The sequence below is a fragment of the Balaenoptera ricei genome, chromosome 15 (assembly GCF_028023285.1).
Source record: "Balaenoptera ricei isolate mBalRic1 chromosome 15, mBalRic1.hap2, whole genome shotgun sequence".
NCBI classification, from domain to species: Eukaryota; Metazoa; Chordata; class Mammalia; order Artiodactyla; family Balaenopteridae; genus Balaenoptera; species Balaenoptera ricei.
Window position 1 is genome coordinate 76,260,295 of NC_082653.1, and position 23,116 is coordinate 76,283,410.

General features: G+C 48.1%; 1 protein-coding gene across 4 annotated transcripts in view; it reads right to left on the reverse strand.

Annotated features, from left to right (window-relative positions):
• Positions 1-4,101: 4,101 nt before the first annotated feature.
• Positions 4,102-23,116, reverse strand: part of AUTS2 (activator of transcription and developmental regulator AUTS2) — a 1,122,616-nt gene continuing 1,103,601 nt past the window's right edge. For all 4 annotated transcript variants that reach the window (XM_059898924.1, XM_059898923.1, XM_059898926.1 and 1 more), the window contains 8 exons: positions 21,535-21,606; positions 20,314-20,343; positions 18,213-18,284; positions 14,824-14,965; positions 11,086-11,163; positions 10,049-10,132; positions 8,685-8,907; positions 4,102-6,348 (listed from right to left, as the gene is read on the reverse strand). In XM_059898924.1, the coding sequence (XP_059754907.1) occupies positions 5,100-6,348; positions 8,685-8,907; positions 10,049-10,132; positions 11,086-11,163; positions 14,824-14,965; positions 18,213-18,284; positions 20,314-20,343; positions 21,535-21,606 (1,950 nt within the window). In that variant the 3' untranslated portion in view covers positions 4,102-5,099. The remainder of the gene's footprint in view (positions 6,349-8,684; positions 8,908-10,048; positions 10,133-11,085; positions 11,164-14,823; positions 14,966-18,212; positions 18,285-20,313; positions 20,344-21,534; positions 21,607-23,116) is intronic.

The window sequence follows — 23,116 nt, forward strand, 5'->3', positions numbered from 1 at the left end:
CTCACCCACCTAGTGCAGGCCTTGTTTGGGGCGCACGTCCTGGGGGGCTGACCATCCTGCAGTAGAGAAGATGGGTGCCGTGGAACCCAGAAGGGGAAGGGCTGAGTGGAGGGAGGGGGAGGGGAGCTCGGAGAGCAAGCGCAACCCTAGGAGGGTCCAAAGAGGGGGAAGAAGCAGGAAACAGGCCCTCAGGGGAGGCTGCATGGAGATGGCTTTGAGTCTGACCTCAGTCAGTGGCTCAGCTTCTGACAGCAGGGCCTTTGGGAAGAGATCCTGTAGATGGACGCCAAGAAACAAGGGGAACTGGTGTGAAAAAGTAAACAAGGCTTTAAAAAGTAACCTGAGTCCCAAGAGAGATACAGAGTCCAAATAGAGCTTGAAGAAGCCTTAAACATCAGCCAACACATTCAAGTGACAGCTGAGGAAACTGAGGCCCGTTTGCTTGGGACCTGCTGAGGACACGGGCCTTGAAGGCTTCTGGTCCATTGCTCTTCCGGGCCATGTTGAGTCTCCAAACACCGGCTCAGAGGCTAAACTCCAGGTCGCCTGCATCAGGGGGTCAGTAAACATTTTGTGCCAGTACCCCAGATGCTCCCCCCAGACCCTGCCCTAGTTTCTCCTTCCCCCCACCAGGTGAGAAACACACAGGCCTGTGCGTTAGAAACCCTGGAACCATGTCTGCAAATCTTTGGCAAAGAATCCTCATGACAGGCTTCCCTGGTGGCGCAGTGGTTAAGAATCCGCCTGCCAATGCAGGGGACACGGGTTCAAGCCCTGGTCCGGGAAGATCCCTCATCCTGTGGAGCAACTAAGCCCATGCGCCACAACTACTGAGCCTGCGCTCTAGAGCCCCCGACCCACAACTACTGAGCCTGCGTGCTGCAACTACTGAGCCTGCATGCCGCAACTACTGAAGCCCACGCACCTAGAGCCCCTGCTCTGCAACAAGAGAAGCCACCGCAATGAGAAGCCCACGCACTGCAACGAAGAGTAGCCCCCTCTCGCTGCAACTAGAGAAAGCCCACGCACAGCAACGAAGACCCAACACAGCCAAAAATAAATAAATTAAATAAATTTATTAAAAAAAAAAAAAGAATCCTTGTGACACTGGCACTGAGTTGGTAAAAAGGAAAAGTTACTTTGTCTTTTGTGTGGGCCGTTCTCTATACAACTTCCATGGGCTCTGGGACTGTGCACACGAAACTCTATCCATGCTGATGGGCTTACAACCTGCCCAGTTTTAGGTCTTGTTATATTCAGATGTTCTCATCTTACACATTAAGAAACAGTTCCAGAGAAGCTCTGTGTTTTTCTCAAGGTCACTGAGAACGGAAGGCACGGGGGTGGGCGCAGGCCCCCTGCCTGCTGGTCTAAGCTCCCCAGCGGAGGCTTCGGGCAGTTCTGGTGTGAGATACTACACACTAGCTTTGTACTTCTGATCGTGCTCAAGGAGACCAGCAATTTCATCGTGTGGAAATGTCTTTGATGATATTATTTTCTACCTGATAAATAACCCTATTCTCTTGAAAGGAAACTTCCCACGTCTAAGAAATTGTTCAGAAACTCATAGGGGAAAAAAAAAAAAGATGGCAAAGTTTTAAAAGTAATATGTGAAAAAGCCCATGTCACTTTGTCATCTTTCCTTCAACTGATTTAATAGCACCGAGGCCAAGTTTGCTCCTCAGGACGGATACACACACACACCTTGGGCACCCACAGCTGCACGGCTAAAGGCAGCGTCTTTTTCTGCTATGTAGGTATGTACATGGACAATCATATCTTATTTCCTCTCATCCACTTTGATTGAGGCAGAAAAAAGGATCAACAGTCAAGGCTGTTGTGAATATCCATCCGAAATGGTAATTATTGCATCATTATATTCGCTCTTTTACTTGTCATGTACCATTAGAAGGTAACAAGATCATTGTCAGTCAAAGATTGTGGAGATAATTAGAGCATCTATAGGTTAGCAGGAAATCAAATTGGTGCTGGTACCCATCAATGCCGGGGAGCAGAACGTAATTAGAGGTAAAATATGCAAAGGTTGAGAGGAATAAAGCCCCGGGGATTAAATACCGTGACTGATTTGACAGTAACTTCCGGTCCCACATTGCAGATGGCGGCCTGGAAATAGGTGTGCAGGAGAAAGAAAGCTGGGCAGTCTGCCAGAAAGAGCAAGGCGAGGCCCGCTGATGGTGAGTGTTGGGAAGGTCCCGAGAATTGCCTGATTTGGAAAAACACAGTGTTTATCACGTTTTCCAACCTACTAGTTTTTCTTCAAGTTATTTTCTCTAGTCTGGGAGCTGGGTGTCAGCATAAAAGCAGGGCTGAGTGAAGTGGGCCTTTATTTAAGCCCAGCATCAGATTTCCAAGCCCGTGAGCCCAGTACCCCCAGCCGGGAGCCTTCCAGAGCCCCCGGTCCCAACCGCCCCCGCAGAGCCGCAGGCACAGACACCAAGCCCCTGGTTTCTGTTCGCTTCCATTCCATCTTTTCCGACAGCAGCCACCCGCATCCTGCTAAGCTGGACTGCTTTTGTTTTGTCCAGTTAGGATTCAAACACCCGTCCAAACAACAATGGCGTCGTGTTGACACCAGAAAATCTAACAATTTTTACATCTTGAAAAAAACAAAACAAATTTTAGAGGACGAGGGAGAGGTCTGCAAGCTGATGAGGGTTATGCCATGTGATTCAGTGAGACACAGGAAAAAGACAGGAACAATATACCTGGAAAGTCTGAAGTCACATACAACAGACCGAGTCCACAGGTTGTAATGGCAAGAACAGGCAAGCACCGGCTGTTGGCAGAGGCGCTCGATCAGATCTGTCATCAACGCAGACAGAGCACATGCTGAGTTTTGAAGGAGGTCTGAGACACAAAGGGTGCTGACTACCTCGGCCCGCACGTGTATCACCTACGAAATCTAAATAAGTACCTTCCCAGGACTTAAAGGACTTTGCTTAGAACATACCAAAAAAAAAAAAAAAAAAAAAAAAATCCTGATTGGGTGGAGGGCAAACGTTTACAGAAACTAACTGGCAGTGTCTACGTGGGTCAGGGAGGGCAGTCAGCCTTCTGTCCTCACTCAAGGGTTCAAGGTGTTTCTCTTCCAGAGCCCTGTCTGTCTTGCAAGTATGGCTTCTTCCCTGTGGTAAGGATGGCCGTCCCACACAAACAAGCAGCTGGAAGCTTAGTTCACATTTTTTAATAACATGGCACAGTTTACATAACACAAGAAGGCTCCGCCGATGAGAACATGCTGGAGACTCAGTCGCTTCACGTTTCTTTTCACATAGGATCTAGAAAGGACTTTATTACATACAAGGAGGAACAGCAAAAAGGTCTGTATAGAACGATCTCTTTACAATACTGAAAGCTACCACTACGGTTCCAGTGTACATATTCCTTGGATTTTTTTTTCCTTTTTAGTTGTTGTCTTAAAAAAAAAAACAAAAACACTGCACAACATCTGGAATTCACAAAATCTGAAGCTCACAACTAAACCTTCAGTTGACTACTAAAATAGATCTCTCTGCTTATTAGAAACAATGGTCTGTAGTTAACTTTTTTTTTGCAAAAACAGGATAACAACGTCAGATAGCACTTTAATATACTAGAAGACCAAATGGAACTAATTTTATTTCATACATATATTTTACAGTCCAGTAGACAAGATATATTGTATTTCTTTGCTAGTAAAGTCATATTCTCTCCAAATATGTAGACAAGAGGCTGAATGTATTATAAAAGTATCATGAAGAGACAGATTGATGCAAACTCAAAAACACACGCACACACAAGACCGTCTCTCCGCCACCTTTCACCCTCTGGAATGCTCCCCGGCCCCACAAGGTTGACCTGTTTCAGCTACTCCCGGACTTGATTACTGACGGGAACACGGCGAGCCACGCTAGGAAATATGCACCTTAACTTCATCAGTTATTGAATACAGTGAAAACATATCCATCATCTGAGAAAACTCGAAGCTTTCTTTCAGGATCTGTTTGGCTGTAACTGAATCTCATTACAGAACGAGGAGGTGTGTACAGATAGGAAACAGGACACACTAAAAAAACGCATGGTTCCCACATGAGGGGTGTGTGAAATCACGTAACTGATGGTGACGAGATGCTGGCGGCCTGTTTGTGTCCCCTGATTTTGGCATCTGACAACTCCCATCCTCCCTGGCACTGGTTGTTCACGGCCTCGGTTACCTTTCTGGGGCTGCACTCCCCACTTCCCCCAAAGGCCCACAAGCAGCAACTTCAGACACAAAGTTTCAGCCTGGGGTCCAATTTGCAAAATCGGGTGTTTCTCCATTTGAAATAACAAGCAAGGAAAACAGAGTCATATCACGTAAGCGCTTGTTCAGGGAAAATATGACCTTAAGTATGTTGTAAATGGACTTGAAAAGGCTCCTTTGAGTTAGGCGGGCTTTTGTGAAAAGCCCTAACATTCATTGCATAGTTGAAGGGTTTAGCTGTCTAGAACAATACATGGGAACACAGCCGAAGCTGACTGTGCTCACTGATATTAAGTCTGCAAATAGCACGTTTTAAGAAGTATTAATGTATTATGTTACTTAATCTTTATCTATTTACACCTGTACAAAGTAAAGCTTTCATCTTACCCTTTGCATATATGAACCATTAGCTCACGAAGCAATCTTTTTGTTTTTTTACATAACTATGTACACAGCCTTCCCTTCTCATCTGAAAGACCTCTGCACGACGCATTGTGTGGACTCTTGTCTCCGCCCCCCCGCCCCCCCCCCCCATCATCACCACGTTGGTGGGTGTTGTCATCTTCACTGTTTTGGTTCGAATCAAAAAGTTTTATACGAGAAACCAAAAGAGTGGGGAGACATGAGAACATACGAATCGGCTAAAAGATCTGAAAAATTTCAACATAGAATATACAAAAACATTTCAAAATCTGCACTGAGTCTATACATTTTTTACAAGGGGAAGTGCTGGGGGCTCCCCCCGCCCCGTCTGCGTCGGTCGAGACGCAGGACTTCTCTCCGCGCGCTCTCTCGAGCCTGGCGCCTGCGGCCGCGGGCTCGCTTCCTCCTCTTCGCGTCCCGTCCTGTCCTCTCCTTACCGGGCTTCGATGTCCTTCAGCGTGTGGGAGGGCGGCCGCTCCCTGATCTCCGCGGACAGAGGGGTAGTCCTCCGGGGGGACACGGGGCGGCCCCCCAGCGTGGAGATGAGCGGGGGCGGCGCGCTGAGCGCCGCCGTCGGGGGCGTCTTGTTGAGCAGTCCGTTCTGGTGGCCCGCGGTGGGGCTGATGCGCGGGTAGTGCATGCTGGGCAGGCCGGGCGCGATGAGGCCGGGGTGGGGCAGGTGTCCGTCCAGGGAGGCGGGGTGCACGGGGTGGAGCCGCGGGTGCTCGAAGTCCTCGCGCAGCATGTGCAGGCGCTCCCGCTCGTCCAGGTGCGCCCCGCGCTCGTGCTCCCGCCGCGCGTCCACCGACAGCGGGTGGTGGTGGTGGTGGTGGTGGTAGTCGTGGGGCTCCCGGTCCCTGAAGGAGCGGTCGGCTTCGTACAGCCGGGGGGCCGAGAGGCGGTGCAGGGGGTCGCTCCTCAGCAGGAAGTCCCTGCCCAGCGGGTCTCTCCGGTGAATGTCAAGTTCCCGGTAGGGATCCCTCAGCGGGTCCCGGATGGGGTCCCAGTGGAAAGGAGGATACGGGAAGCGCTCTCCGCCCGGGATGGGGCTGATGCCCATGAAAGGCGTCATCATGCGAGTCCTGTCCAGGCTGCTGATGCTGTTCATGGGGTGGATGCCCGTCACCCCCACGGTCATGGGCATGGAGGCCAAGGGCCCCGGGTGCACGCTGGCCGAGGAGCTGGGCGGCGGCGGCGGCGGCTCCGAGGACCGGTGGGTCTGCGGGGCCTCGGCGGGCAGGTCGTGGTCTTCCTTGCGCTCCTCCTTCACCTTGACCTCGGCGCTCTTCTTGGGGTTCTCGTAGGCCGGCTCGCCCTTGCGCGGCTCGGCCTCGCGGCTGGCGGCGCTGCCCGGCCTGGCGCTGTCGGGCACCCGCGCGTAGGGCGACGGCACCCGGGCCAGCTGCTTGGCTTCCTCGCCCGCGCCGCGGCCCTCGTGGCCATGGCCGTGGCCGTCCTTCTCGGGCAGGGGGCCCTCCTTCGCCTTGTGCTCGTCGGCGCCCAGGTCCTTGCGGGACTCCGAGTGCTCTCTCTCCCTGTCTTTGGATTTGTCTTTCTCACGAGCCTCGGTGCTCAAATGACCCCTGATCTGTTCGGTGGAGCTGCGGCCGTGCCCCAGGGTGCTCCCCGGGAGGACGGGTGCTGGTGAAGGGTGGCTGGAGTGTCTCTTCTCGACGCTTTCCCTGAGGAGGAGACACCAGGAGGCAAATGAGACGGGCTGCCGGCCGGCCAGGGGCCGCCAATGAGATGGCGGGAAGGGGCCGCGCTGGGCTCTGGCCCCCATGGTCCCCCGGGCAGCCGCACGTGCCCTTCGTGGGCAGGGTGACCAGCCACCCTGACCTGACTGGCCTAGAGGAAGCTCGAGGGGGAGAAGTGCTAGGGATGACGGGGGTGGGAGCGTCTGAGGGGGGCGGTGTAAGAGGCACGGGCCTGAAATCCAGGCCAGGGAGGAAGAGCTTTCAGAAAACTGAACCAACCAGCGTGGTCAGTGCGTCAGTGACGGGACCACACAGCGCGTCTGCCTAGAGTCTCAGGATCTTTTAGCGTCAAGAATCAAGTTTTAAGAGCCCCAAACCTTCCTTCCAATGTTGCAATTCAGAGCCAGTGGGAGGAGAGTAATGGGGAGATTATGGGAACATCTCTGTCCCGAGGTCAGGACGAAGGGCTGGTTTCAGAGAAAAGGGGGCAGATACAGGGCAGCCTCCAAGCGGCAGCACCGAGGGGGTTAAAAGGAAAACCACAGTTTCTGGATTTTGGGGGTGCAAAAAGCACCTCTGCATTAGGAAGAAGAGGAAAGCCATAATCTATTGAGAAGATAGAGGAAAGCCAGAAGGAAAAGTGGGTCCAGAGACACAAAACCTCAAGGGACAGGTTGGGAACAAGTTCCATCTGTGAATGGAAATGTGGAAGGAGAGAGAATCTGAGAGGCCTGTCTTGGGTGGGGACTTAAAGAGTACGGGGCACAAAATGCAAAGCAACAGAGGACAATACGGTAAAATGTGAAGAGGCCGGACCAGGAATCCGGTGTGTGTTTGCTAGAGACCACCCGAGACAGACCTGGCAAAGGTGAGGAGGGAAGCAGGAAGCCTCGGTGGCTCAGAAGGCAAGGGGGCCCCGGGGGAGGAATTAAGGAGGTTTCCCGTACCAGTTTTGTTTCTAGCCAACGTGCAAAGGCTAAGAAGAAGAGCGTCTTTAAAAGGTAAGAATAAAGATGAGTGTACTTTATTAAGTTTCCTGACTTTTCATCTAAAAGGCCATTTTGACTGCATCAAGAAGAGCGGGGAAAGGTTTGCTGCCATATCCTGCCTTCTCTTCACTGAAAGACCGTCCAGAGAGCTCCTGGTCTAGGGGCTGGCCGCTCCAGACACACCTCACTCTGGCAGTTCACAGCTCAGAGCTGCATGTCATAAACGGTCCTCCCATTGGCTAAGAGATTTTTACCATGCTGTCCTGAAGGAAAAATTCGTCTTTTTCTTTTATAAGAAAGAAATCAGTTGGCATGAGGCCTATGGTGGTCTACTTAATCTGCTTCATTTAAAGCCTGCAAACTTGAATTCTTTTAAATCCCTAGGAAACACGTACATATGTATACACACATACACACACACACACACAATATACACAGTAAAGAAAAACTAAAGATTTGGATTGTATTTGAGATTTAAATACCAAAAGGAAAGTGTTATTAGGTATTTTCTGTCAAGCGTATCTTGTGTATTCCTTGCTAGTTCATTTAAAATGAAAATAGCCTAAAGAAAGGGGGAAAAAGGGGGTATACTTTGTCAAGAATGCTTATGACATTCTTCAGAAAAAATAACTATAAGACATTTTCCTCTTTAAGGCTAATTCTTTTTTTAGGCATGGGTTACCACGTATGGAGATAAAAATGGTTAGTAAAATTAATTATCCACTGGCCAAACAAAACCCAAACCCAAACTGCTTGGTGAGGTTTCTCTAAATCTGGGTTAGCAAAATTTTATCAGTTAACTGTGAGCCCAGGATTTGAGTTTGAACAAAATTTGAGAAAAATACGATGAGACAATGGAAACATGACTTTCTAAAAGAAAACAAAAAAGGGAGAGAAAGAGAGCAAAAAACCTATGGATGAGTCAATGGACTGCACAAACTTGAAAGCAAAGATGGTGTTGGTTCATGCTGTGTGTGTCTTCTGGTCCAGGCTCCATCTCGCTACCTCTTTGAGAGAGATTTATGTCTGGAGAGACTAATGCTCACGGGGACCTTGAGTGTGGAGCTGCTCTTGAGTCAGGATTCGCTTGCTCTGTACTGGATACAGAACTGTGATGCTGGCCTGTGGTCACGATGCACTGAAGGGCCGAGGGGGGTGGGGGTGGGGGCAGGGGTCTGCGCTCGGACGTGGGGGGCCAGGGACACCACCCCGGCTGCGTGAGGGGCCGAGGCTACAGCTGAAGCACGAGGCTGGGCCGGGGAGGGTGGGTGGCCAGTACTTGGCCCAGAGCGGGCTCCCCCATTGGGACTCGAGAGCGGGTTCTTTGCGTACCTTTCTTTGTCATCTTTACTAACGGATGAGTCTCGTTTATCTACATCTCTATCTCTGTCATGAGCTGCAGCGGACGCGCTACGCTCCAGCTCCCCTGGCTTCAGCCAGGGCGGAGGGGTCGGGAACGACGGAGGCGTTCGGTGCAGCCGGTTCCAGGGCTCGTGAGGATTGCTAAAGTTCTGCACACTGGGGCCATCCTTGTGGCCGAACACTGAGTTGGGTGCTGAAATGGTGAAGTGGAGAACAAAAAGGTTTCAGAGAAATTATATAATCTGCTGTAATGAAGGTACTTACCAAAAAACTTTTAACAGCATTCAGAGTTAAAATGAATACATATTATTGGGAGCTGGAAAAGGAAAGGAGATTAACAGATTCATTAGAGGAACTTGTCCTACACTGGAGAGGTAAGTAAGCTCACAGCTTTTTTTCTTTTTTTTAACCAAAGGCAAAGGGACAGGAGGGGCTGATTAAAAAGGAGAGGGACCCAACAGGCATGGGGATCACCTAATCACGCCTATCTGGCACACGCAGACGTCCCGAGCATGCAGAGGAGTGTATTTGGATGGTGTGACGTAGGTCAATAGCTCAGTCCAGAGCAGAATTCATGGTTATCCTCTGCCCACCACGACCCTGCTGATATGACTGCTGCCCCGTCCACAACCTTAGCGACCAAAACTAGCGTCAGCAGAGACCAGACAGGGTCCTGATCCAAATAGACACATGTGGTCTCCATGCTGTATGGAACTGTGATGGCTGCTTCGAGCTGCACTCTAAGTCTCCTGTAGCCGGAGGGCATGACGTATGGATGGCACGAAAGAAAACAAGCTGATATTCAGTGGCTAAAGCATGTTTAGAACAGGAGCAGGAGTTGCAACTCCTTTCCTACTTTAGACAGACTTCTTAGTAGTGGAAAACTACATAGTCTTCCTGGATTATGCAGCACCAAGTGTTGCCCTCTCTTGACTGTCCTGAGCCTGGATCGCTTTCCTGTTCTTCAGTGTGTTTTCTCACTCCCGCTAAAGCAAGATGAAATTTAAAAGTTGTCTTCACGTCTAATGGGAGCTGTGGCTAAAATGTGGGATAGTAGAGATGGAATATGGATGAAATTGTGAACTTCAGCAAACTCTTTGGAGTTCAATTGACTATACTACCTTTCCTGACCCTCAGGAACATATATCAACCACGGGCTAGCCTTAAAAATGTTGGTTTAGACCTAACTCCATTGATTAGGCCTGCTTTTGCAGTGATATAACCTAAATTTGTTTCCCAAGAGCGTGGTTCCCTTTTATCTAGAAAGGTCTTGAGCCACAGACAGATCAGAATAAATAATTTAAGGCAGATTTTAAAAAGTTAGAGGTACTCACTAACTGAAGGATTTCCAAGTCCCCCGAAGGCATTGCCACCAACTGCTGCCAGGCCAGTGAAGGTAGATGGCCGATTAAAAGGCTCTGCAGACAAGATTGGGAAGAAAGACGTGGTTGCAGGACTCCACTGAGTGAGGAAGACAAGAGCTTTCTGGGAGCTGGGAAGGCAGTGGGGGATCCTTGCCCCGTTTATACTCAGACCTGACCTGTCCCACTTCTCCCACCAGATTATGCAAAGGGTTTTCATCCTTTTGCATTTGGGCATTGGGTTAGCAAAATATTTATGAAAGTCATTTCCCAGAACTGTGCATTTTGCCATTTCTCTTTTGCTGGGTGGGGAACACTGCTCAAGCCGCAGTACGTTCAGATGCCTTCCTGCCTGTCTCCCCTCTTCCCAGAATGTGCCGTGTAGGCTCTCATGGACCAGAAGTAAGATGGCAGCTTAAAATCAATCTCTCCATGAAATTCTGAGGGCACACGTATCCTGTACCCTGTTGTTGGGCATACCACTGCCTGCATCTGCTTGTACACGCGCAGAAAACATCAAATAAATAAAGGCCACAAATAATGCACCTTTACTAGGAAGAGATATATTAATAGGGTTGTGAAATGTGAAGTGATTAAAAAGTAATGGATGCTGTCTCTTCGTGACATCATCGTGTCCTTCTTTCCACCTCCACGGGTGCCTTTGTGTGGGCAAGGGCTCACCATCTTCTCCAAGGGGCAGGGACAGGCTGCTGTAAATGTGGATGCCCTGGGGTTCCATGGCATGGCTTTCACCCACCGCACCCTCAGCAAGTCCACACACAACCACTACTGCGCACAGATCTACTACTTGAAGAACACGGTATAAGAGGTGCTGAAATCCTGGAGACGGACGGCGGGGATTCAGAGTTCTACGAGATCACCACCACCTGAAGTAGTGAGTGACTTATCTGGGACTATGGCCCACTTAGCAGGAAGTGTAGCAGGAACGCAGTGAACAAAGGTTTTTCTGAGATACACATGTCGTTGCCCGTCGCTGATGGGCAACTCACCGAGGTGAGCAGCAGGGTTAAGGAAGTTGCTGTGATGAGGAGGTGGCCCAAAAGGGGTCCCGGTTGGGTGTGCAGCACCTGTTAAGTCAAATATAATGGAGTTAGATTTCAGAGGAAGCCAACTTCTACAATGCCATTGGCTCCCGGTCACCAAAGGACCCCAGGAGAGAACGCGTTAAGGTAAGAACATAGTTGACGTCCGTCCAGGTAACACCCGGGGAAAGAGAAACGTGCTTATCAGGAGGCAGAAAATAAATCACCCCCTTTCCTCTTTCCTGGCTGGGCTGGCCACCACCAAAAAGAGGTATTACTTTTTTTTTTTTTAACATCTTTATTGGAGTATAACTGCTTTACAATGTTGTGTTAGTTTCTGCTGTGTAACGAAGTGAATCAGCTATACATATACATATATCCCCATATGCCCTCCCTCTTGCGTCTCCCTCCCACCCTCCCTATCCCACCCCTCTAGGTGGTCACAAAGCACCGAGTTGATCTCCCTGTGATCTCCCTGTGCTATGCGGCTGCTTCCCACTAGCTATCTATTTTACATTTGGTAGTGTATATATGTCCATGCCACTCTCTCACTTCGTCCCAGCTTACCCTTCCCACTCCCCGTGTTCTCAAGTCCATTCTCTACATCTGCGTCTTTATTCCTGTCCTGCCCCTAGGGTCTTCAGAACCATTTTTTTAGATTCCACATATATGTGTTAGCATACAGTATTTGTTTTTCTCTTTCTGACTTACTTCATTCTGTATGACAGACTCTAGGTCCATCCACCTCACTACAAATAACTCAATTTCGTTTCTTTTTATGGCTGAGTAATATTCCATTGTATATATGTGCCACATCTTCTTTATCCGTTCATCTGTCGATGGACATTTAGGTTGCTTCCATGTCCTGGCTATTGTAAATAGAGCTGCAATGAACATTGTGGTACATGACTCTTTTTGAATTATGGTTTTCTCAGGGCTGACACACAGTACTGGAAATATGGAGAAACAATGCCAGTGGGGCAGGGAGTTCTGTCACCAAGTAAGCTTGGAGAAATGCCGGGTAAAAAATGTGAAGCAAGGTTCTTTTACTGAAGGCCTAGGAGCTGTGACTATGTTCTTTCAGTCTCTAAAAGGGCAACCTCTGGCCATGGGCTACTTTCTTCAGAGACATCTCTGGGGGCAAGACTTTCACTTTGAGAAACACTGTCTAATCCGGGTGCAGGAGCGGCCGTCACGAAGCTGTGTCTCTGGGCTGCACCACTTGGGCCTTTGCGGAATCTCTCTTCCTAAGGATGTGTTAGCCGTCACGGACCCGCATTGAAGGAGATTATAAAGCCCAACCCTACGAAACTCACTGTGAGTTACATCAGGTTGTGGGAAATGAAGTCCTCCATATCTTCAGTGCCAGGAAAAGCTAGTTTATTCACTTGCTTCTGGACACTGATAATCTTAAATCACCTCTATTAGTCTTTACCTTGCCCGCCAGGGAACTCCAGTCTATCTTAGTGCTTGTCTTTCCTTAGGTTTTCCCTTTATCCACATTTCTTCCTCTACTTTGTTTGGCCTTGAACAGTATGTATTTCCTTAGGATGCCTCAAATCCTTTTCTTGAAGGAAGAGAGAGACAGAGAGTGTGCACATGTGAATTAGGGAAGGACACTATTTCCAAAAACTTAGGGCATCCACCTGGCTTGCTGACGTGCAGCTGACAGCTGAGAAGGCAGGTTCTCCGGGAGACCGGCTTGGCTCTAGACAAGAGATGGGCCAAGGTTGTCTAAAGACACCCCCTTCGTTTATTTCAGGCGCTAGTGCCCAACAGCAAGATGGAAGTGGCTGAATTTAACAAGTATGCATAAATTATACTTACCAGTTAAAAGTTTCACCATTTTGGGAAAAATCTGATATTGCTTACACTAGAAAAGACTACCTTCCAGAATAGAAGTATAAACAGGGACTGAATGGATTTACCAATAACTAACTATTCCAAGAATCCCTTGCATTTTGACTGAGTTCGTAGAAACGAATACAAATTCCTTCAGGAACGTAAATTAAGTGGAGGAGGGTTGTCCCTTCAACACCCTATTATTAATTTATGTTTTGGGTTTTTTATTCCCCAGCCTGGAAGGGCGCTGTGGGCCTGGGATGTGGAGGAAGCCACACAGCATCTCAGCATCGGAAGGCACCTGAGGAGTTACCTGTTCAGCCCTAGATGGTGACTTATTCTCCACCCAGAAAGTGCAAAAATGACACCACCTCCACAGGGCAAATACAGCCCGGCACATTAGGTGTGAACAGTGTTGCCAGCTAAATAAAAATCTGGCTGCACACTGTGTAGTACAAGCTAATGAACGCTTCGATGAGGATCGGGGCTTCGCTCAGCCCAGGGCCCCCAGGGGTGCCTCACAGTTCAAGAATTATCGAAGCAAAAGAAGCCACTTCTTCATCTGCTTGGCTCAGATGGAAGCCAGGGAGAAATCTATTTCTCTCCAAAAATTGCTCTTCATGTAGCCCTGTCTCAGAGCCTAGGTGCCATGGTAACGAAGACTTCAAACATATCCCTAGATGGAAGTGACAGAGAGAAACCTGAGACCTTAGCAAATGCCATCTACCCTCAAGACGGTGCCCTTACTCGGGTGACAAGGCCCATTAGAATGGTGGTTGCTTGCCGTGTGGGTAGTCCTTTCTTCCCGAATGGACGAGCCTTAGGTCCACCAAAAACGAGTCTTGAATAAAAGCCTGGGAAGGTGGCAGGCAGGATGGATGTGAAACTTGCTCGCTAAGGACTAGAAACAGGGACCCCGCTGAACATTTATGTCCAGAAGAATAAATTCTACGCCGCACAGTGGGCAGGAAGTCATGGAGGCTGTCACTAGAATGAGCTCGGCGTTGTCCTTTATGAGCTTCACCCAGTGGAGCCCATGTGCCAGGCACAGTGCGCTGAAGCTAAGTTTAGAAAAGACTGAATGTTAAGGAACCTTTGATACCAGGAGCGCTGCTCTCGTCCACCTGATACTCCTGACGGCCACTGCCTTTGCCTGTATGGTCCTGGAGCAGCACTGGGCGGGCTATCTGATGCAGATGATGATCTGATGATCAGGGGCCCACTTCGGCACATGCACAAGGCACTTGGAAGTGTGTCTTCTCAGAGGTTGATGAATAGACCTGTTGGGGGTTTTACACGCTGTCCCCTAAATTTCCTGCATCGTTACAACCAACCAGGCAAGAATGTTAAGTCCTGTAACAGAGAAAACCAGCAACCAACCAACTCACCCTCCCCGTCACAGACCACACCGCCGGCAACTACTTTAATTGTATTTCTTTATCCTCAGACCTACACGCACGGCATGACCGAGCATCATGGTGTGAAACCACCGAGTGCTCTGTGGGCAGGGACGGTGAGAGCAGCCGCGTCCATATACAATTCCCGGCATTGTTTCCTTCCGATTAGCCCTTGCAAGCTCTCAGATCTTTTTCAATAGCGTTTGACATGCTTGTGAGTGATAGTGGTTTAATATAGAAGCAAATAATGAGCCGAAGCAATATGAGCCCCCGAACGGAGAGATGGTCTTTTTCCTCCTTTCGTGGAAGGGGGCGCATACATGGAGAAGGGCCCATCTCCCGAGATGCGCTGTGATACTGCCTTGCAAACTGACATACGTTGTAGTTTTTAGGCGGCCCAGAGCTCAGATATAACTTACCTAGCCACCCGAGAACTACGTTTCCCAGCTCGCCCCTCTGAACTCACCAGCGGCAGAGAACAAAGTTGAAGGACGTGCCAGGTCGTGGGGGTGGTGGATGGCTCCAAAGAGGCTGGGACCCGGAGGACGGCTCAGGAACTCGGGCTTCAGGCCGAAGTCCAGCTTATGTGGGTCTGACTGCATCTGTTTCTACAGCAGCAAGGCGGGACGAAAGGATGGCACCCCAAGAGAAACAGCAGGGAAGAAAAACATGAACGAGGAGGAGCCTGAGACAGAGAGCCAACTCTGAACTCGGGCCCTGAGGGCTCGTCAGGTTCTAGTTTACAAACGCTGTGAGAACATAGCAACCCACAAACCATTTCACCCTCAAATGCCAGAAAAGCGGGGCCGGCAGGGCCCGCGGTTCATAGCAGAAACGTCAAGGGGCAGAACTCGGGTTCCGTCTCTGAGGTTACAGGGGTCTGGTGGACAGAACCATGTCCTAGTTACTGAAACCATCACCGTTCCGAAGTCATTTATGATTTGCCGCAAAGGCTCCTTTCAGCAAGTTTTTAAATGATAGTATTTTAAAGCTCATTTTATTAGGGATTCTGCATGAATACTCTGCTGTGTGAATTAATTGTTTAATGACTCTTTGCCATGCTCTAATAGATCACAGTACATTAGTAGCTGAAAGTTATAAAGAAATATTTGCATGCCTACAAGATAATTTTCAAACGATCATTGTTACATATTTTTAAAGAAACAGAAACGAAGTAGGGATATTGATTTTACTAATGGGGGCTTTTTACTGTGCCTACTACACTCCCAGTTAGCTGAGGAAGAGATCAGGCCAGACCAGTAAACCTTCCAGAACTTCTCTTGCTGCGAATTCCTTGCCATCAACTGCAATCTGTTTATCCACCCTTGCGCTAACCTTTCAGCTCACCTTCCTCTGAGGCTGCAGGGACCGGCTCATCTTCCTCCTGGCCTCACTCTGGAGGCTGGCAGCCTCACCTACGGCGTGGTTCACAAACTGCCCCACCTTCTCGATTCTCAACAGCCTCCTCGGCATCGGCCTCACACCGCCCCCGATGAGCGCCGGCCCTCGACCTGGGCCTGGGGCCGAGGCTCCGAATCTCCCTCCCTCGCCCCCTCCTCTCAAGCTCTCCGGCCTCCCAGTCCTTCACGGCCCTTCCTCGGTTTCCAACCTCGCCCTTCCCATCTCTTAGGCTCGTCGGATGTTCTCTGTCCGTTCGGCCCCACTCCACCCCCCCCTCAAACTCCCTCATGTTCTGCCATGCGTAAATCCCTGTCCGGTCACACAGTGACATCAACAAGGAGACATCTGATCTAACTTGTGCGAGAGTCAGAGACAAGAGGGGTTCGCCATCCCCTAGCGCTGAACCCTACACCATCCTGCAATCCCACTCACCCATCCTTCCCAGGTAAGATGAAACCCACCCGAAACCCTCAAGCTGGCAGCAACACCCCGGAAGCAGACCACATGTTCACCATTTTTTCCACACACACCAATCCTCACTACTGAACTCAGAGCAACTAGACGCCGGGACAGAGGCACGCCCTGAGCCTGCAGCGGTAAGAACCTGCGAGCAGGGGGCTCTCCCAGGAAGTATCTGGTGAGTGGCTAAAAGAACGAGTAAATGAACATTACAGAGAAAGGGGACCATGCAATTTCTGCTCAAATCTACGGGGAATTCTCTCATGAAAGTCCCACTATCAAGTAATAGCCAACCCCCCAAACAAAGCTGCTAATCCACTATGAATCTATAAAAATCTTCTGAGTGCCTCCTTTAATTTGGTTGCCAAATTATTTAGTGCTAATACTACACGGTACACAGCACAGTTCCATTAACCACAACTTAGGTCCGTGAAGCAAAATGGAGCTTGGGGATTACAAAGAATTTGCCGGAAAGGGAAGATGAACAGCTATCTCCTGTGCAAGAGGTCTTCCTAATTGAATTGGGATAATGAACCTCTGAGTCACTGGGGACACGCTTGTGGAAAGGAAGATGCTGAAGTGGCTCCTATGCCATCCTTCATCGCTTTTAACCAAACGAGTTACCAGGAGGATGTGTTTTACCCACCATTCCGCTAACCACATCATCCAGAACAAAAGTGAATTGAACTAACCATCAAAATCTAGTTAGCTCTTCAAAGCACATGCGTTTTCTAATGAAGCTAAACTAAGAGGTTTCTAATAAAACCTCACCTAACACTAATGTCAAGGTGAGCAAAACTCACTGACGGGAGATTCTGAGAAAGAGCAGGTATTTGGTACCGAAGCAAGATATCTTAGTGACCTCATTCACTGAGGGTGGCTTTTTCATTTCCAACTAGGTAGGTTTTTAAAAAATTGTTTAACCTTTAAAAAAAAAAATTCTGGGATGACTAGCTCTCCCTCCTCTTTTTATTCTGATGATGGCCCCCGAATGCTGTTAGGACCAAAAGCTTGTCCATGAAAATATGGATTCCAATGGAAGTTTATTGGAATTACTTGATTGGTATAGTTACTCAGACTGTAAAATCTGGACTTGTCAGTTACTTTGGTTCCCTGAGTTGACCAGTGATGTCATATCTGGTCATCTGCAGATGTTCTTCATCTGTTTTCTATTTCATCATAAAGCCCTGGTAATGCATGGAATGAATTCATCTATATGATGAAAGTACAGACAAAAAAGAAAAATCTCCCAAGGATAGGTAAGGTAACCAGCCAGACGGTGGTTCTGACAGGCACTGACTGACTGAAGTCTGACCTCTGGCATTGGTCATCAGGAGGACGAAGGAGAGTGGGGATAGGTCATTGTAAACCAAATACCACTTCTAGAAGAGGAATTTTTAATAATATGAACTGCTAATGGAATCATCATCTAGGCCTAAATCAGTAACATATTGGGCATAAACGATTTTTTCCAAAGCCATAAAATGAAAAGAATAACAAGGTCCTATTGTGTAGCACAGGGAACTATATTCAATATCCCGTAATAAACCGTAATGGAAGAGGAAAAAAATTTTTTTTCTAAATGCTTGGGGAAAAAAAAGAATGTACCAATTCTTACAGAAAGAAAACTTTTCATGTACAGCTCTTCCTAGATACTAAGTATTTTCCATACTAATACTTGTCACTATAATTAGATTCCCCAAACCTTTATTTTAGGATTTAATCTATAGAGGCCCTTTGGATCAATAAGATGACAAAATCATTAAAGAGAAAACAAAAAACCATCAGGATGTTATCAGTTTGCTTCTGTTTTGCTATTTGCTGGTGATCTCCCTAATTAATAGCAAGATTGCCAAATAGCTTTTCCAAGAGAGACCTGATCCTGCCTGCCTGCCTGCCTGTGGGACTTTAGAATGTTTCAATGCTTCCTCAATCGGGAGATCACACGCCTGCAGGGTGGGCACCCCTCCCCAAGACTAGGAAGGCAAGACTGACCTTGACTTTCTGTTGGTGGTGGTAGATCTGCCAGGCAATATGAACATGCATAGCACACCACTTCCCTGGTTTCTGGAACAAGAAAGAGCAACGTGGTCAGAAGGAAGACTTCCAGAGAAAACCCCCTTCAATTTCCCCGAAGCTTTCAGCAGATTTTGGCTGCAGAGGCTTTTTCCACGAAACAAGATGCTTTTGTCCCCTCCAAGTGCCTTCTCTCAGCAGCAGTCCAGTGCCCGGGCCGGAGAGAGCCCCAGTGGGCTGTACCTCCCCTGCCACAGGAGCCCGAGCTGGCAGCTACTCCTCTGAAAACCAGCCCCGAGGAGGACCTCCCTGGTTACCAAGGATAACGTGGCAAAGCCTGAATCCCACTTTGTGCCCCCTCTCTCTCTCTTTTCTGGCGCCAGCTGGCAGGCCTGGTGGAGTGAAGCCCTACTGAACAAGCATGGCCAGGCTATAATGCAAATTGGCTGTTCAGAAGAACTAATTAGTGCATGTCCGTGAACCAGTTCGAAAGCAAGAGAGGGGACAGAACCTGTGTCGCCTCCCCCAACACTGGGGTTTTTTTTAAACCCCCAAAGTGGAACAAAGAAATCCACCACATTTTTACTGAAGCCCAGTTCCCACAAGTGCTTCACTAAGAGTCAACTGCCCATTCGTGTTGGGCGGCATTGTTCATTTCTAAGTGAAAAAAGAAACAGAGAAGAGAATCACTCCTTTCTCCTCTCTAGGCCTCTACAGAAGGAGTGCCTGCCCTACCCTCTGGGAGGGCATCAACCCGTCTCTCAAACTAGTTCACGTCTTTGCTTTCTAAGCTGTGGAGTAGCTGTGAGCTCTGTCTCACTACCTGGGGGGAAGGGACCACCTCGTGCCACTTCACTTGTGTTCCTGCTACATAATCCACCCGTAAGCTCCAAACATGAGCTCAACAATAACAGGATAGATGAGAAGAAGCACTGCCCCATTCCTACACCGGCAAAGGACAGACAGACACTTCCGGGTTCTATATTAAGGAGCTGCTTCTGAAATACATACTTAAATCCAAGTTTGGGTTCAGTTCTCTTGTAATGAAAATTATGGGTCGTTTGAAATCGCCTAAGTGATGACACCATCCTCCTTTTTCCCCCTTTGGAGAAACTGAATTATCTGATTATATGCACCAGAAAGGGGTTAAGTAGAGAAATCTACTATCCATCCAACCATCCATCATCCCCGCCCCCCGCTCCCCATATACACCAAGGAAGTCAGCATTTATTCAGAGGACATTTGCTGGCCACGCTCCAGACCTCTCAAGACAAACCAATACTTCTAGTAGCTCTTTTTCTTTCTTTCTTTTTTTTTTTTTAATATAAATTTACTTATTTTTGACTGCATTGGGTCTTCGTTGCTGCGCACGGGCTTTTCTCTAGTTGTGGTGAGCGGGCGCTACTCTTCGTTGCGGAGCACAGGCTTCAGTAAGTAGTTGTGGCACGTGGGCTCAGTAGTTGTGGCTCGCGGTCTCTAGAGCGCAGGCTCAGTAGCTGTGGCGCACGGGCTTAGTTGCTCCGCGGCATATGGGAATCTTCCCGGACCAGGGCTTGAACCCGTGTCCCCTGCATTGGCAGGCGGATTCTCAACCACTGCGCCACCAGGGAAGCCCCTTCTAGTAGCCCTTTTCTGCACCAGAGAAAAAGGTCGCATGGCTGTGACAAGTCAACCTCACTTAGTGCAGAAAGAGGCAGCCACCAGCCAAAACAAATAGACCCGGATACGTATTTCCTAGGTGCAAGAGAAACGGTAGAACTCAGTGGAATCCTAATTCCAGCCTACAGCTTAAGTCTTTCCCTTCAGTTTTCCACAAGTCAAACCTTTTGCCAGAACTAACAAGAGAATCTGACTCAGTTGAATTTTATCTGTTCGCTTTATCTCCATGGCCTGGCGTCCTCCAATGCCCAAAGCAAAACCATTTAGGCCATTTTCAATCACACTCTCTGAAAAACCCGACCACTGTCGTTCCAACATTTTACTCCAGTGTTTCTGTGGCTTGTTTCCTTGTTAATTGTATTTTTAACCCTCCGGGAGTCAAAGAGGGGTTGCAAAACAGTTCTAGAAGAAGCTTGCTTACCCTTAACATAGGTCTGAAAGGATCTGTCAACTGTGAAGAGAAAATGACAACTTGGTTACATGCCTGTCACTCAAACAATTGCTCTAATTAACAAATTTGTAGTGCTTCATTAGGAGGGGAAATTAAAATGTTAGAATTTTACTTTTAAATGAAGCCCTTTTAGAGAATAATTAACCCATTTTCACACTATCAAAAGTGCCAAGCGCCCCTCCCCCACCTCACAAGCCTTGGTACATCTACGCTGACAAGCCCCCGGACAAGTTTAATCAATAGTGATTTGCCCTCTGGCAACACGATTTGCTCCCATTACACATCTGAGGAGTTTCACTGTCTTGAGCAGCCCTTCCAAACCTCACCGCATGGGTCTAAGGGAGAAGGCCTTCAGACCATGGACTTGAAAGACTAGATACTAATGATAATTAAGGAGAAGTGTCCTTTCCAGACATACAGTAGAAATAGGCTATCTTTAATAATTATCCTTAATCTGATGACTGTACATCACTTAGAGGTATAAGATGTTTTAAAGAAGTTCATTAAACATCATACAAATACTTACACAGTTGAGTCATTTTACACATCTACCTAATTCTGGTTATCAATTTCCGATTGCCCTTATCCAGGGAAAAAGTAATCATTTTTTTTCCCATTTACTATGAAGATGAATAACAATCAATGAGACAAGGTTATATCTACTGTGTAACTTCAAATTCTTTTTGAGAGTTGGTCTGCGTTATGAATAAATAACACAACCGAAGTATAATGGATATTTTATTTAGCTCCAGAGCACAAAAGGGTCCATACCACATTACAAGTAGAGTGGCCGGAAGAGCTGTGTGCTACAATGAGCTCCAGGAAGAAAAGCGCGTAGCGCCTTTCCATTCAAAACATTTTACAGCCGTTTCTTTTGCATGTGAGAGAAATTTTAGGAGATGGAGACAGAGGAGGCTGGTTGAGTGGAAACTACGCAAGCTCAGAGTGTCGGACTCCTGGGCTTAGACCATAAGCTCTCCCTCTCTCCCGTGGTAAGTCATTGCCCTGGTGTCACGTGGCCGCAAGGGAGATTCTGTTTTCTAAGAGTAACTAGAATCTTCCACAAACTAGAAGGAAGAGCTAAGGCAGCAGCTGTTCGGCTGGGCTGGGGAAGGTGTGAGCCCCGGGCTGGCTGTCCTGGGGAGACGCATCTGCTGTGTTACCTGAGACCCAGCCTGACCTTGCACTTACCCTCGGGTCCTTCTGGAGGAGAGTGTGTGGGACCGTCCCAGGTCGGGCAGCAACATCAATTGGGTTGGACGTCTACAAATTAATTAGATCACAGCTTAGGAAGCATATAACATGGGACACGAAAGCAAGGTCTTTCTTTCGTTCTAAATGACAGAGTTCAAATGTCCCTTTTTTGTTTGTTTCTTTCTGGAATACAAGAGTTAACGGATCCATTTTCCTCCGTGACCACATATGCTCTTTGTGAGGACTCCGCTCCCTATTTCCCCAGGGGACCCTGACCAGAGCCTGCCCTCTCCAGCAATGGCACCTCCAGGCAGAGAGGCGAGACATACATACAAGCCCGCCCCTGAAATCCATCTTCTTCCGAGTTCCTGATAGCCCTGTCATTGTGGGTTTTGCTTTATCACCAAACCTTCCAAGAAATGCTTAAGTGAACATCATTATAATCTGCTGTATCAGGTGCTTCTCATCAGAATAACTGAACGTGTTTTACAGACATTAAGCCAACTCTCAATTTTAACTGGCAGACAGTAACAAGGAATTACACTCAGTAATTACTCATTAGCAGTGGTGGGAATGGGACAAGAGAACCTAATTTGGGGACCACACAGACCTACTGTTAAGTGATTTCTAAAGTAATTCTGCGCCATCTTTCCCATTCCCAACACCATTCTTAAGTATCATTAATAATAACAACCTTATCTGTAGGCTTTTGTCCTTTGAATTAACAACAACAACAAAAAGCCCACTGGAGGCCCAAGGCACTACTTTCTAGTGGGTAGAGGATTTAGAATATTTTTCACCAGGTATTTGATTTAAGAAACCACAACTTCTATGAATCCCTTCACACCAGGAAGTTGACTCGTGTGGAAAAAAGAGTTTAGGCACCAAGCTCGCCTACAAGGAGAAGGGGGCGGTGGGGGGGGGGGGGGGGGGGGAAGAATGGAAGAAAGAAAAGCAATCAGCTGCTGTACAACTAACAATTAAGCTGGAGTTGTTAACAGCCTGATTTGCATACATATGAAGAACTCCACTAATGAACTGCAATCTACATATTCAATCAGTAAGATGGCCTGGAAAGGCCTATTTCAACACCAGGAGAGACACTTTCTCGCCCAGATGTAGTTTTCTGTGTGATTGGATAATTGTGAGTGAGGGAAATAGTCTAATTTATTAAGTGACCTACCAGGCTGGTTGGGGATGCACCAGAGATTTCCTGCAACCTAGAGGGGACAGACCAGGGTCTGAGAGGGTAGTAAAGAGTGACGGCGGAAGGAGTTTAAAAACCACCATCATTTTATCCCCAGATAGGAGGTGTTGAGACTGGCCATCCTCAAGCCCTGAGGAGGTCTAACTGGGCACAGGAGCTGCGATTCCATGCAGGTCCCTGTGATTTCTAAGGTGCAGCCATCCCACCCCCTAATGCTTTTTAATTTTTTCCTCTTTTCTAATTTCAGGGCAGCATGCCTTTGTTAGTATATTATGTGCTCATCCTGGGAGACTCTGGCCCAAAATTTGTGTTTTAGCTTTGAAATGAGACGGAAATAAAAGAAAACCAAAATCACACAGCGAAATTTCCTAC